Source organism: Ctenopharyngodon idella, chromosome 15 (genome assembly GCF_019924925.1).
Source record: "Ctenopharyngodon idella isolate HZGC_01 chromosome 15, HZGC01, whole genome shotgun sequence".
NCBI classification, from domain to species: Eukaryota; Metazoa; Chordata; class Actinopteri; order Cypriniformes; family Xenocyprididae; genus Ctenopharyngodon; species Ctenopharyngodon idella.
The window spans coordinates 25,109,223-25,122,820 of record NC_067234.1 but is presented as its reverse complement, the minus strand read 5'-3'; the positions used below and the strand labels follow the sequence as shown (position 1 = coordinate 25,122,820).

General features: G+C 37.8%; 1 protein-coding gene across 3 annotated transcripts; it reads right to left on the bottom strand.

Moving 5' to 3' along the window:
• Positions 1-4,638: 4,638 nt before the first annotated feature.
• Positions 4,639-12,307, bottom strand: tsku (tsukushi small leucine rich proteoglycan homolog (Xenopus laevis)). 3 transcript variants are annotated; one of them, XM_051863153.1, is made up of 2 exons: positions 12,036-12,307; positions 4,639-7,413 (listed from the first exon to the last, which is right to left on the bottom strand). In XM_051863153.1, the coding sequence occupies exons 1-2, from the start codon at positions 12,084-12,086 to the stop codon at positions 6,364-6,366; spliced, it is 1,101 nt and encodes a 366-aa protein (XP_051719113.1). In that variant the 5' UTR covers positions 12,087-12,307; the 3' UTR covers positions 4,639-6,363. The 3 variants fall into 3 exon arrangements, with proteins under 3 accessions (XP_051719113.1, XP_051719115.1, XP_051719114.1); XM_051863155.1 differs by lacking the exon at positions 12,036-12,307 and adding an exon at positions 8,730-9,049; XM_051863154.1 differs by lacking the exon at positions 12,036-12,307 and adding an exon at positions 8,749-9,048.
• Positions 12,308-13,598: the final 1,291 nt, after the last annotated feature.

Here is a 13,598-nt window from a genome sequence, read left to right as displayed (position 1 = left end):
ATACAATACACTTTATAAATCTGCTTAAAATCTGTATAAAAAGGGTCAAATTCATGATAAAAAAGACAAGCCCCGAAAGTTAAAGGTTTTAGATTCTGAATGCCCTTTAAGCAGAACTTTAATAGTTTTTTTTAAAGGGATAGTTCACCAAAACCGAATATTCTGTCATTAATTAATCACCCTCAAACCTTTATTCTCTTATTTATGTAACAAATGTGGTCATTAACTGTAATAATGAAAGATTTTTCAATATATATATATATATATATATATACACTATATTGTCAAAAGTATAGTGTATAAATCATTGAATTTGAACCCTCCAAATCATTGAATTTAGGTGTTCCAATCACTTCCATGGCCACAGGTGTATAAAATCAAGCACCTAGGCATGCAGACTGCTTCTAGAAACATTTGTGAAAGAATGGGTCGCTCTCAGGAGCTCAGTGAATTCAAGCATGGTACTGTGATAGGTTGCCACCTGTGCAATAAGTCCATTTGTGAAATTTCCTCACTACTAAATATTCCACGGTCAACTGTTAGTGGTATCATAACAAAGTGGAAGCAATTGGGAACAACAGCAACTCAGCCACAAAGTGGTAGGCCACGTAAAATCACAGAGCGGGGTCAGCGCATGCTGAGGCGCACAGTGCGCAGAAGTCGCCAACTTTCTGCAGAGTCAATAGCTACAGACCCCCAAACTTCGTGTGGCCTTCAGATTAGCTCAAGAACAGTGCGTAGAGAGCTTCATGGAATGGGTTTCCATGGCCGAGCAGCTGCATCCAAGCCTTGCATCACCAAGTACAATGCAAAGCGTCGGATGCAGTGGTGTAAAGCACGCCGCCACTGGACTCTAGAGCAGTGGAGACGTGTTCTCTGGAGTGACGAATCACGCTTCTCTGTCTGGCAATCCCATGGACGAGTCTGGGTTTGGCAGTTGCCAGGAGAACGGTACTTGCCTGACTGCATTGTGCCAAGTGTAAAGTTTGGTGGAGGGGGGATTATGGTGTGGGGTTGTTTTTCAGGGGTTGGGCTTGGCCCCTTAGTTCCAGTGAAAGGAACACTTAATGGCCCCTTCTTGTTCCAACATGACCGTGCACCAGTGCACAAAGCAAGGTCCATAAAGACATGGATGAACAAGTTTGGTGTGGAGGAACTTGACTGGCCTGCACAGAGTCCTGACCTCAACCCGATAGAACAACTTTGGGATGATTTAGAGCGGAGACTGCGAGCCAGGCCTTCTCGCCAACATCACTGCCTGACCTCACAAATGCGCTTCTAGAAGAATGGTCAAAAATTCCCATGAACACACTCCTAAACCTTGTGGAAAGCCTTCCCAGAAGAGTTGAAGCTGTTATAGCTGCAAAGGGTGGGCCAACTCCATTTAAGAATGGGATGTTCATTAAAGTTCATGTGCACGTAAAGGCAGGCGTCCCAAAACTTTTGGCAATATAGTGTATATATATATATAAAACCCTAATCTTCCAAAGAAAAAAGTCATACAGGTTTATAATAATGTGAGAATTTACATTTTTGGGTAAATTATCCCTTTAAGCAACAAATGCTGCATTTCAGCAAAGGGAGGCTCCTTAAGAAGGTTCCTTTGAGCTGTGCGATTGTTTCCTACAGCGAGTAACTTGAGTCAACGGACCTTAATAGTAACCAGATGTGTAGGACGTCAGTGTGGGCTTACAATCTCAGGATATGTCTGTTTTTCTTGGAAAGCCCGCAGTACAACACCAACCCAAAGTTACGCAATATCCAGCAAAATCGGTTAATCATTTAGTTGAGTCATATCAATATAAGCTCATACATGCTGCAGAAGAACTTGTGTAAACTTTGTTAACGTCCCTTTTACAGATCTGAAAGTGAACCTGATGTCCAATCCTCATTGTTATCAATCAAAACTGGAAACCTGGACATTGACCACCCGGGAAGGGGCAGGAATAAGCACGTGCTGGTCAACCCACATGCTTTAAAGCAGATAAGTAAAAGCAAACACTCACAGGTCTGTGCTCAGGAGCAAACAATAGTGTTCAATTCACTAAACCGGCAATAAAACACTAACTTCTTCCATATTTTCGATGTATACAGTGCCTTGCAGGACAAAGGAGTTAGCTAATGCTTAGGGCCATGTATAAATCATTTTTGTTCACACATGAAAAGATAGATTAGTGTCCTCTGAATGGGACAGACCAAAGAAAGAACGATTTCTTGGCAGAACAGATTGCTTCATGATCAGATTACGTCCTCAGCCTTTACTGAATGTACAACAAGGCTCTTTTTCCCCCCCTAGCTGTGAGAACAGGGCCTCTGAGGTTTCTTGAATCCACGCTGCAGAAGTATGCAAAAAAAAAATTACAAGTGTATGATGGTATTTCGCTAATGCATTACATGGAATGCAAACATCATTATGTGGTCAGCACCTCTGCAAGGGATTTTAGCTAAATCAAATGGCCTGTTCTGACACAAAACACTAACCCAGTTGAGCGTGACGTGTGAACACAGAGCCTGATGTGTCTATTCTGGTGCACAATAAAGCTTTTCTTTTGCGCAGTGTTACAGTGAGAAAGCCTCTATTGTGCTGGTTTTCTGATACTGTGAGACTTATGCTGGGTCTTTAACAAAAGGCAGAGAGGGTATGAGGATGACTGTACTGCTTGTGATGCCAACAACAGCTTGAGAACGAAACTTCATCACACTTTAGGAAATATGTAGAGCAAAAAACCAGTACAGGCTGTTTTAAGGTTGGGCATTCTAGAGAAGGATGTTATTTGCTTGTTATATGTTTTTTTTTTAATAGGTTGAACCAGCTATCTTGCCATCACATCTTTGTTTATTCAAACAAGCACATGAGAACTTTTAATTTGTTTGTACTGTGTGCACAACCCAATCTCTCGGGAAATTAAACTATTATGCGAGGTGGTGATTTTGTATTTTTTTTTGTTTTTATGAATCCGAATTGAGAATCAGTAGCAGCGTGCTTTCCGAAAGAAGCATTGGCGTGGCACTATGTAAGAATGCTTTTCCAATGAAAAATTCATGAGATTTTCATGGGCGAAATGTGACCATGGCTGCGTTTTTTTCCCAGGCTTCATTCCATTTGTTGTTTGTGTTCTGGTTCCAGACATTGAATCCTTTTAATCTGACTTAAATTTGATTGCTCGTTCCATATCGATTCTCTTGTGCTTTCAGTTTGTGTCAGGTGTTTGGCAGTGGGCCATTGTCTTTGCTCTGGCAATACATAATCAGCCTTGAATTAACTGGACATTGGGAATGGGGTCGAAAGAGTTTAACAAACTAGAGGATTTTGCATTGTTGGTGTTTGAGAAAGTTTTTTTTATAACTTTTTATGCCATCATTGGTTCTTTTGCTAATGAACTGTGGCTCAGATTGATTATGCCATCAAATGATTCACCTAAGGCCCATTTAATTTCTGTTCTTATCTAAAGTGAGAGCAGGTGATATAAGACACTAATAGATTTACAATGGCTTTACAAGCTGGATAGTACATAGAAGTAGCAGGAGGATAAATAAAATTCAGAGTAGCTCATAATCCATTGAACTCTGTGCTTACATCATCATATCTACTACAACCTCTCACATAGTAAGGCAAGTTGAGGCACATGAAAGATAATGAAGATAAAGTTTTGTCCTAAATCAAATTTAGCAATTCACTGTGACATTTACAATAATTTGTTTGGATTTGTTAGGTAGGTCACAACAGTGAAGTTGGCTTACCAGTGTCAACAAATAAGAACTGCTCTTTCTTCTTCTTTTTTTTTTATAAATACAAACTAGATTTAATTTAGTTTTAAATAAATAAAAGAAGCATAAGCATTGCATATCTCTAGATAAACATTGAATATTAATTTAATAGAATGTTCACTTAAAAATGTGCTATAGTGTAGCGAAATTGCAATGAAAACTAAAGCTATACTTTTACTGCTTTACAGCGCTAGTATTTTCTTCAGGAAATGCGAATCTAGTTTGCATTTAAAGGATTTTATCCTCATAAAATGGTGTTCTTGTGTTCTCCAAAGAGAAATCACAGAAAAATGGGGAGAATGTCAAAACATTCACTGTTTGCTCTTGACTGTTGTTCCTCGTTGGCTCACTTTTATTTACATAACTTGTTTATCCTGAGCATGGCAGAAAGTGATGAAGTGAAAGTTTAGCCATTAAGTAAACCTTTCTTCCATTAAGCTTTTGTGTAGAAAAGAAGAGGGGGATGTGTCGCTGGCATTAGTGTCCTAGAATTTCAAAGAGCTGGATCTTGGCAACCATTCAGAGCAGCTAAGGGGATATATGAAGACTCGGTCTGAGGCCTACAAACCTAAAGCATGACAGGCTGAAGTCATCTGTTCCAATTCGGCTATGAAGTCTTCTGCTCACCTAAAACTGCTGTCCGTGGTTAGTCTGAGTGAATGGTTAAAGCTTTGTTATTGTACTGGGTGTTTCTTATAAACGAATCATGGCTGTCTGAGTGCGTCAGACTGAGAAGAACCACATTAGCGAGGCCTGTATTATGACTAAATGCACTACGTGACTCAGAAAGAGCCCTGGCTTAACTTTGGAAGTTTTAATACTGTTTGGAGAAGTGAGCATTACATCACAAGATTGAGCACAAACATACTGTTATATATGTAAAGTTGATTATATTTTATTATGAGTATAGTTTTGTACAAACATAAAACATACCTCAACTCACATGATGAACAACCATCATGTAATTTTTTTTTCCCATACAAATCTTATAAGAACATCCAAAGTGCAAAAATTTCAGAGCAACATCAAGTAAACGTCTGTGAAATGACGACTTAGGAATTATAAATGTTACATTTCCCTCAAGCGTCAGTCTGAGTGATGTGTAGAAAATATTTTATTTTGTAGTTTGTAAATCCTATTTTAGGTTCAGTATTAGGAAAACATTTCACTGCTAAACTAATAAATTACATTAAAATGCAAAATTTAAATAATTAAATTCCACATTGTATTTTATTCTTTGTGCTTCTATCAAAAAATAAACGCCCCACTTTAAAACAAGTAAAAACATCTAAATGAACCAAATTTGATTGAACTAATCGTTTAAACATTGAGGGCAATTTCAAATGAAAATTACCCCAAGCTTTACACGCTCTCAAGCCATCCTAGGTGTGTATGACTTTCTTCTTTCAGATGAACACAATCTGAGTTATATTAATAAATATCCTGACACATCTAAGCTTTATAATGGAAGTGAACAGGTCCAACGAGTATGAAGTTCAAGAAAGTGCATCTATCCAAAGCCAAACGTACTCCGGCTCCAGGGGTTTAATAAAGGCCTTCTGAAGCGTAATGATGCATTTGTGTAAGAAAAATATCCATGTTTAAGAAGTTATAAAGTAAAATACCTAGTTTCCGCCAGACCACCTTCTGTATTCAACTTAAGAAGAAAGCGTAACTGATGTCGCGTCAGTTAAGCTTTTTTCTTAAGTTGAATTATGGAAGCGTAGAACATAGCATAAACGTTTTGAACTGCAAGAGGCGTTACACTTTCTTCGTAAGTTGAATATAGAAGGCGGTCTGGTGGAAGCTAGATATTTTACTTCATAACTTGTTAAATATGGATATTTTTCTTACACAAACGCATTGTTTCACTTCAGAAGGCCTTTATTAACCCCCCGAAGCCATGTGGAGTTTTGCTTTGGGTGGATGCACTTTCTTGAGCTTCATACTCGTTGGACTGGTTCATAGCAATTATAAAGCTCGGATGCATCAGGATATTTATTAATATAACTCCAATTGTGTTCATCTGAAAGAAGAACATCATATACACCTAGGATGGCTTAAGGGTGAGTAAAGCTTGGGGTAATTTTCATTTGAAAGTGAACTAATCCTTTAAGTTCCACTGTAAATCATTCTAATACACCTTCTGAGAATTTCAGTATGCATTAGTTTAAACTGTACAGCTTCTATGGCCATTTAAGTTGTATCATATAAGGGGCGTCTAAAGGAACCAATGTTTTTCTGCATTGACCTGCTACACTGTTGTGTTTCAATACACAACTTATGAAACTTTAAGACTGATCGTGTTATAAAACAAAACAAAAAATGAACACATCACATTAGAGCTGACATCACACTTCAAATCTCATGTGACATTACGTAGAAGAACAGAAATGTGGTAAATAAAGTGCATGGGTTATCGTAATACACTGTCTGTGTTAAAATATGATGATGAACACCAGTAAAATAGCGGACCTTAGTTGGCATAGTATGTGCAAATACCATGCAATCTTGAATTAGAAAAAAATAAAAGATCGCATGAGATACTAATAAGGCACAGAGATGAGAAAATTAGTCTTTCCTGGCATTTCAGGCTCATAAGATCATTCCTGCATTGTCACAGGTAAGTATATCATTGGGTTTAGCCTGTCCAATCTGTCTGTGAAACTGTCCTTGCTTGTGTGTCTTCCAGCAATGCACATTTTGCCCTAGAGTTATACTCTTTATGCTTGGCATCTGGGTAAAGACGGCCCTTGATAATGGTGTGACAGCAGTATTGGACAAATTGAGCTCTTGTAAAGAGACGAGTCCGCTAAACACATCTGGGCTCAACGTCTTAAGCCGGCTGTTGTTTGATAAGTCTAAGACCTGCAGGTTCCTCAAACCCCTGAAAGCACCTGGTTGAATCAGGGTCAGGTCAGACAGGCCGCTGAGAGACAGGTGAACCAGTTCTGTCATCGAATCAAAGGCTCCTGCGTCAATGCTGGAGATGAGATTCCCGTCCAGGTTGAGATACTGAAGTGGGATTCCATTAAGCGCCGGTACCATCTTCAATCTGTTCCCTGCAAGCATAAGACTCTTGATGTATAGCGGATGGCCAGGCGTCTTCCTGGTAATGGAGGTCAGAAGGTTTTGCGACAGGTCCAACATGATTGGTATATCCTGTGCCCTGGTGGTGAAGAGATCAAGGCTGAACTCTTTGAATCGGTTTTCACTCAGGTCCAGCTCAACGAGAGGGAGTCCAGTGAAGCAGCCATCTCCAAGACTCTCAAGAGCATTGTTGCTCAAGTCCAACGTCTCCAGGTAACGAAGTTTAGAGAACGCTTTGGGACTGACATGTGCTATCAGATTGCTGCTTAGGTCCAGACTGACCAAGGTGGTGTAGCCCGGTCCGGAGAGCATTGAATCGCTGATGGAGGTGATGGAGTTTAAGGAGAGGTCGAGATGGGAGGTGTCCAGAGGGATGGGGACAGGAGCGTTCCCGGGGCCGATCCCGCTGCAGTCCACTTTGGTCAGGCTGAAACTGTCGAAGAGCCCGAAGCTCTCCACCTCACAACGACACTGTGGATGGCAGTTCTTCACTGCTCCCATGACAGCCAGGCCAAGCAAAGAGAAGAATAGACACAGCAATGTGGCCATGGTGAGCTATAAACCAAAAAAAAAAAAAAAAAAAAAAAAAAACACATTAAAGGGTTTAATTTCATAGTCATGAACATCCCAAAACAGAATCAAAATCACATTAACTTCAAGCAGAAATCATTCTCACGAAAATCGACTAAATGTAAAAATGTGTCTAATGGTCTTGCATGGCATATGTTATCATCAAAACTGGACCATAATCCACTTCAGGGGCTTTTGAGAGGTATGAAGAGATCAGAAGTCACTCATTTACATGTGTTAATTCTGTAAACCAACGTAGCCAATCATTTACAGCTGTACGTACATGCTTGTCACTCTAGGTCTGTTTATTCATCCTTTCCGCTAAAAGTATAAATATTCGAGCTATTTCTCTTCTCTTTAGTGCAACTTTATGAGCCCCAATTTTTCCGCACCTTCTCAAAGGATTTGACCTAATTCTTATGATCAAAGAGCCTATTAAATTGAACTTTTTCAATTTACAGTGACAACTTGTGATGATTACAAGGGTGCAAAGCTTTTCTCATGGAGAATTAAAGAGCTGTTAGCACATAATCATTTAGTTAAAGAATATAATGAAACTCAAAGACTTTGATGCTTTAATATATGCAAACCAGTATTAGCAATAATTAAGTCCAAATAATTATTGTACATTGCATAATATCTATATTACCAGTTTTACTTCATCTGCTACATTTATGTCTAAATTTCTGATAATAATAATTTATCATTCTAATGTGCTATTCAGGTTATTCAGTATGAAAGTAAAATAAGAATAAAAAAAAATACTAATATTAATGTTTATGAAAGTAGTCTCTCATACTTGCAGAAAAATAGTAATATGTTAAATATTATTTCAATTTAAAATAACAATTTTCTATTTTAATATATTTTAAAATGTAATTTATTCCTGTGATGTCAAAGCTGAATTTTCAGCATCATTACTCTAATCTTTAGTATCACATGATCCTTCACAAATCATTCTAATATGCTGATTTGGTGCTCAGGAAACATTTCTTATAATTATTATTATCAAAATTGAAAGCAGTCTTAATATTTAAGTTCAAAAGAACAGCATTTATCTGAAATACAAATATTTTGTAACATTATAAATGTATTTACTGTCACTTTTGATCAATTTAATGCAGTCTTTGCTGAATAAAAAGTAATCTTTAAAAAAAATTTTGAACGATAGTGTAGGCCTATATATTGCTTTCGTATTGAATAACTTGAATTACACATGTAAATACTTTAAATTGATTACTAAAGAAAAGACTTGAAAAAAATAAGTGCAAAAAAAGATTACACCATCATTCTACACATACATATCTGAATCTTTCTTACGCGTTTTCATGAAGTACGCAGAAGACTTTAAAAAGCAGACAGAAGGTCTATGTGTCACAGATGGAGATGTTCTGTACGGCTCCAGCTGAAATCTATAAATGCTCTGCCACGCTCTACTGACAACTTTTGTTGCCTGACCTCCCTACCCATGTGCTCTTTGTTTAACTAAATTACATGAACTTAAACCTCTTTCGTGCACTTGGCTCTACAAGCAATAACGCTGAATCTGGGTATAGGTTAACCTGATTAAAAGTCAGGTCAAAAGAGACTAGACAGGTTCACAAGAATCATGAGAATGAAGCAGCAAAAATGACTGAACATTAATTCGTCTGTAAGTCTGCGTGTACTGATATGGATAATGATTAACAGAACCAGCATGCCAGGTAAACAATTACCTCTTATGTCATTGATTGCATAATAGGTACAATGAAAACCCTTTATGTAGCAGAGTGCACACTGACAACTATTTAGAGAGTTATAAATATTTCTTTTTAATCTTTACTAACACAATAGCAGACATGCTATGAGAAAGTGGTACGAAAAAAAAAAAGGTCTTTGTGACCATGCAACTGTAAACACTGTAAAGTGCTGTAAAGGTGGGGTAAGCCTTTTTTTAAAAAAACGCTGTTGAACACTGTTAATATTTGAAATCAACCCAAACAAACCCACCCCTCTCTTCATTGCTCCGCCTCCAAAACTCACCCTCCAATCCTAACCACCCTGCTCCGAGGCGGTCTCGAACCCCGTCCCGATCGCTGCTTGCAGGTGAAGCGAGTGCACTAACAATGGCGATAAACATCGCATTCTCTAGCTGTCATCATTAACAGGGTTTCTACAGGTTTCATCAAATCTAATTTAATGCCATATATATATATATATATATATATATATATCTTGCTAAATGTCAATAGATGACGTCATCGGTCATTTATCGGCAATGCGAGGGTGGATGTCTGTTTATCACAGCTGATTTATTTTTGAAATATGACTTACCCCACCTTTAATCATTAAGTCATCATTTACTTACCCTGATGTTTTTCTAATGCTTTACGCCCTTCTTTCTTTTTCTAGCCACAAAACGAGCATCAAGCTTTTAAAAAAAGATGCAAAAGTATCACAGAATGATCCCATGTGACAAGTGCCATATATTCCAAGTGTTCTGGAGTTATACGAAAGGGTTTGGTGAAAACAAAATGAAATGTAATGTATTCTTTAACCTGAAATCGCCTTGAAAATCCTGACCTCGGCCGTTGGTCTTCTGTGCATGACTGTGTGTTCACGAGACTCTATTAGCACTCTGTGTTCACTCCAACTTCTCCAGAAAATCACGAGGAAAACTAAGAAATACGCCACATAAAATACAATCCATGTATTTTCTTCTCTGAGGAGAAAACATCCATTTTGTTTGTCGCAACAAGAAGTTATTGCATTTATATCTGTCAACTGTCATTCTGACTGTCATTTGACAACCGGAGTTGTCACATGGGACCATTCTGTGATATTTTTGCTTTTTTTTTTTTTTTTGAAAGCTTGATGCTGGTTGCCATTTACTGTCAATATATGGAAGAGCATGAGCGGGACTTTTTTTTTTTTTCTCCTTTTTTTGTGGTCCGAAAAAGAAAGAAGGGTATAGACACAGACTTGTAACCTCAGGCATGTCTTTCCCTTTTGCTCTGGTCAAGATGTGTTCCTCTTCAAGTAAACATTTTGCTAAAAATTCACACCAGTCCTACTCTCTTCTTAGGACATGAGCAGCATTTCGTCATTTTAAGAGAAACGTTAATGCTCCAACAGGGCCTTGTGAAAGCTGAATTCTGTATTTGGTAATGATTACACATATGTAACACTAACTTTAGATCATTCAAAATGAATGGAATTTGGAGGTAGGAATCCTTCTGTCAACGTAGACATTTGTGCCTGTGTAACAGGGGTTATGAACTCTCAAGGTGTTGTCCACCTCCCACTGTAAAATTTTAAAGTCCCTCCTTAGAATGCCTGAAGTCTAAGTGGAATGTATTTTAAGAGCAATCACTGTTAGTGGTTAACAGCTACATATTTAAACCATTTATCTGAGTCTGTGAGGCTCGCCCATTGAGTAAAGTAAATAAAGTAAATGTACTTTATCTTTGCTGGTGATATCACATCCAAAAGAAAAACTACAGTACAAGGGAACTAAAGTTGGTTCTTAACCAATTTAATTAGCAGACAGCAGACATCCTAATCCAATAAAGCTGAAAGAATGCAGTACTTTAAGGGGGGTCAGATTTAATGGGAGCTTAGTGTCTCAAACAGCTCAACTTTTGCACGCCAGGTACTTTTTTGTGATGCCAACTTCACAGCAGCATGTAACCTTTGAATTGCATGTTAGAGATCGTTGCATCAAAGTGTTCAACATTTTTATGGTTGTTGACTACAGTACAGTTGACATAATGCAGGTTGCCACCCATATCCTTGAAAGTTCATGCACACCGCACAGCATGATCTCAGTTTTATGCAATATATTGTAGCACTCGTGATCTCTAGAACAAGAAGTTTTTAAAACAATATCTAGGCAGAAATAGAATATGGGTCATATGTGAATTTCTAGTACCATTATTGATGGGTTGCAATAATGAACAGGTAGAGTTGGACTATTTTATTCAGGTCTACTGACAAATGGCACCATTTGGCGGGTCTCTAAAGAGTAGCACTTAATAATGCCAACGCCACTTCCTTCAACAGGAAACAACATAATTGCTCAATTGTTTGTAGCCATTCATTCAAGTGAGAGAAACAGCGCAAATAAACTTGCAACCATTTCAACATTTTTACATAAATATAACGCCATCATCATTATTTATTAAATCGTGAAATGTATTACTTTAACGGATTAGTTTTGGTTCAAAGTCTAGTGACTGCCTACCTTGATAGCATTTTGGGTATCATATGTGCTGTCTAGGAAGGCAGCTCACTAGGTTTTGAAACGCAGCCAAAATCTCTGCTTTGATGGTTGCACTCACATCTGTACTCAGTTAAAAATACAATCGCAAAAAAAAACTTTGTAGCAGCTTGACAATGCTCAACAAACGTGTGCTTGTCACGACACTAGAATGCACAAGTAACAGTTATAATATTAGGCTTTTTCGTTGTCCGTGTCTTTACTCTTTATTACGCGAACTACTGGAGATGAAGGAATCAGCATTCATTTTGATTTTGTCAAGTAAAAAAGACAATATAAACAAACGCCAACAGTAAAACAGGTTTGTGAGGCACAGGAGAAAACTTTTTTTCTTTTTCGTAAAACTTACCATGTGCCGCGACTCGTCTGTCGGAGAGCTTTTACTTTTCCAGGCCAGCATCGGAAAGGACTTCAGTTTTAGTGATTGTCATATCCAAAGCGTTTTGTAGTGGGGGAAATGAACACGTCTGCGGTATTATTTGGTTGTGACTTTGTCGATCTTTCGGCTACAGACTCGCCGCAGAGGATGAAGCAATAAAAATCCAACGCGAGCGGAGTCTCGTCTAGAGTTTCACTCACTGATGATAATCCGCGCCCACCAACGTCTAGACGCGTCGAGTTTCATCAGCGCCCTCTAGCTGCGAGTTTATACTACTACAATCACACGTGATTTAAATACTGTATACTGGGGGGTTGAATTATTTTCTGATTCCAGCAGGTACTTCCGAATGTTTTTTTTTTTGTTTTTTTTGAAATATTAAATAATAAAAAACAATGGCGTTTAAACTGTCACTGTACTAAAGCCAAAGCAAATGATTATAATATCATCTAATAAATTTTTGCCTTGTATCAAGGGAACGACATGCCTAAGTCAGGAGTGTGTAGGCTATAGCCTATGACAAAATCCTAAGGAAAAACTACCAATATGCACATTGGGTTTTTATTTTTCACTGTTAAAAATGAGGGCTGCCAACAACAATCATGATTAATCTTGTAATTTCCCATCAGTAATAATATTATATAAAAAAATTCCTGAGTTAATGTGTTAACTTTGACAGCTTCACTTTTTTTTCAAAATGTGAAATATCAAATAAATCGCAATTCAGTCTAATTTATTATTGATACATTCATATTAACATATAATCTCATCATAATCCCATTAATTCTACAGTGTAATGTTGAAGGTTACCATCATACACCCTTAAAGGATTAGTTCACTTTCAAATGAAAATGACCCCAAGCTTTACTCACCACCAAGCCATCCTAGGTGTATATGACTTTCTTCTTTCTGATGAACACAATCGGATCCTGACGCATCTGAGATTTATAATGGCAGTAAGCATTACCAAACGAGTATGAGCTGAAGAAAGTGTCTCCATCCACATCCATCCATCATAAATGTATTTCACACAGCTCTGGGGGTTATTAAAGGCCTTCTGAAGTGAAGTGATGCATTTGTGTAAAAAATATCCATATTTAACAAGTTATGAAGTAAAATATCTAGCTTCCGTCAGACCGCCTTCTGTATTCAACTTAGGAAGAAAGTGCAATGCCTCTCGCAGTTCAAAAAGCTTATGCTATGTCCTACACCTTCCCTATTCAATTTACGGAAAAAGCTTAACTGATGCGACGCCTGTTCCGTTTTTTTCGTAACTTAAATACGGAAGGCGGTCTGGCAGAAGCTAGATATTTTACTTCATAACTTGTTAAATATGGATTTTTTTTTTCACACAAACACATCAATTCTCTTCAGAAGGTCTTTATTAACCACATAGAGCCATGTGGAGAACGTTTATGATGGATGGATGTGGATGGGTGCTGTTTCTTCAGATTCATACACGTTGATCCTGCTTGATGTCATTATAAAGCTTGAATGCATCAGGATATTTATTAATACAACTCCGATTGTGTT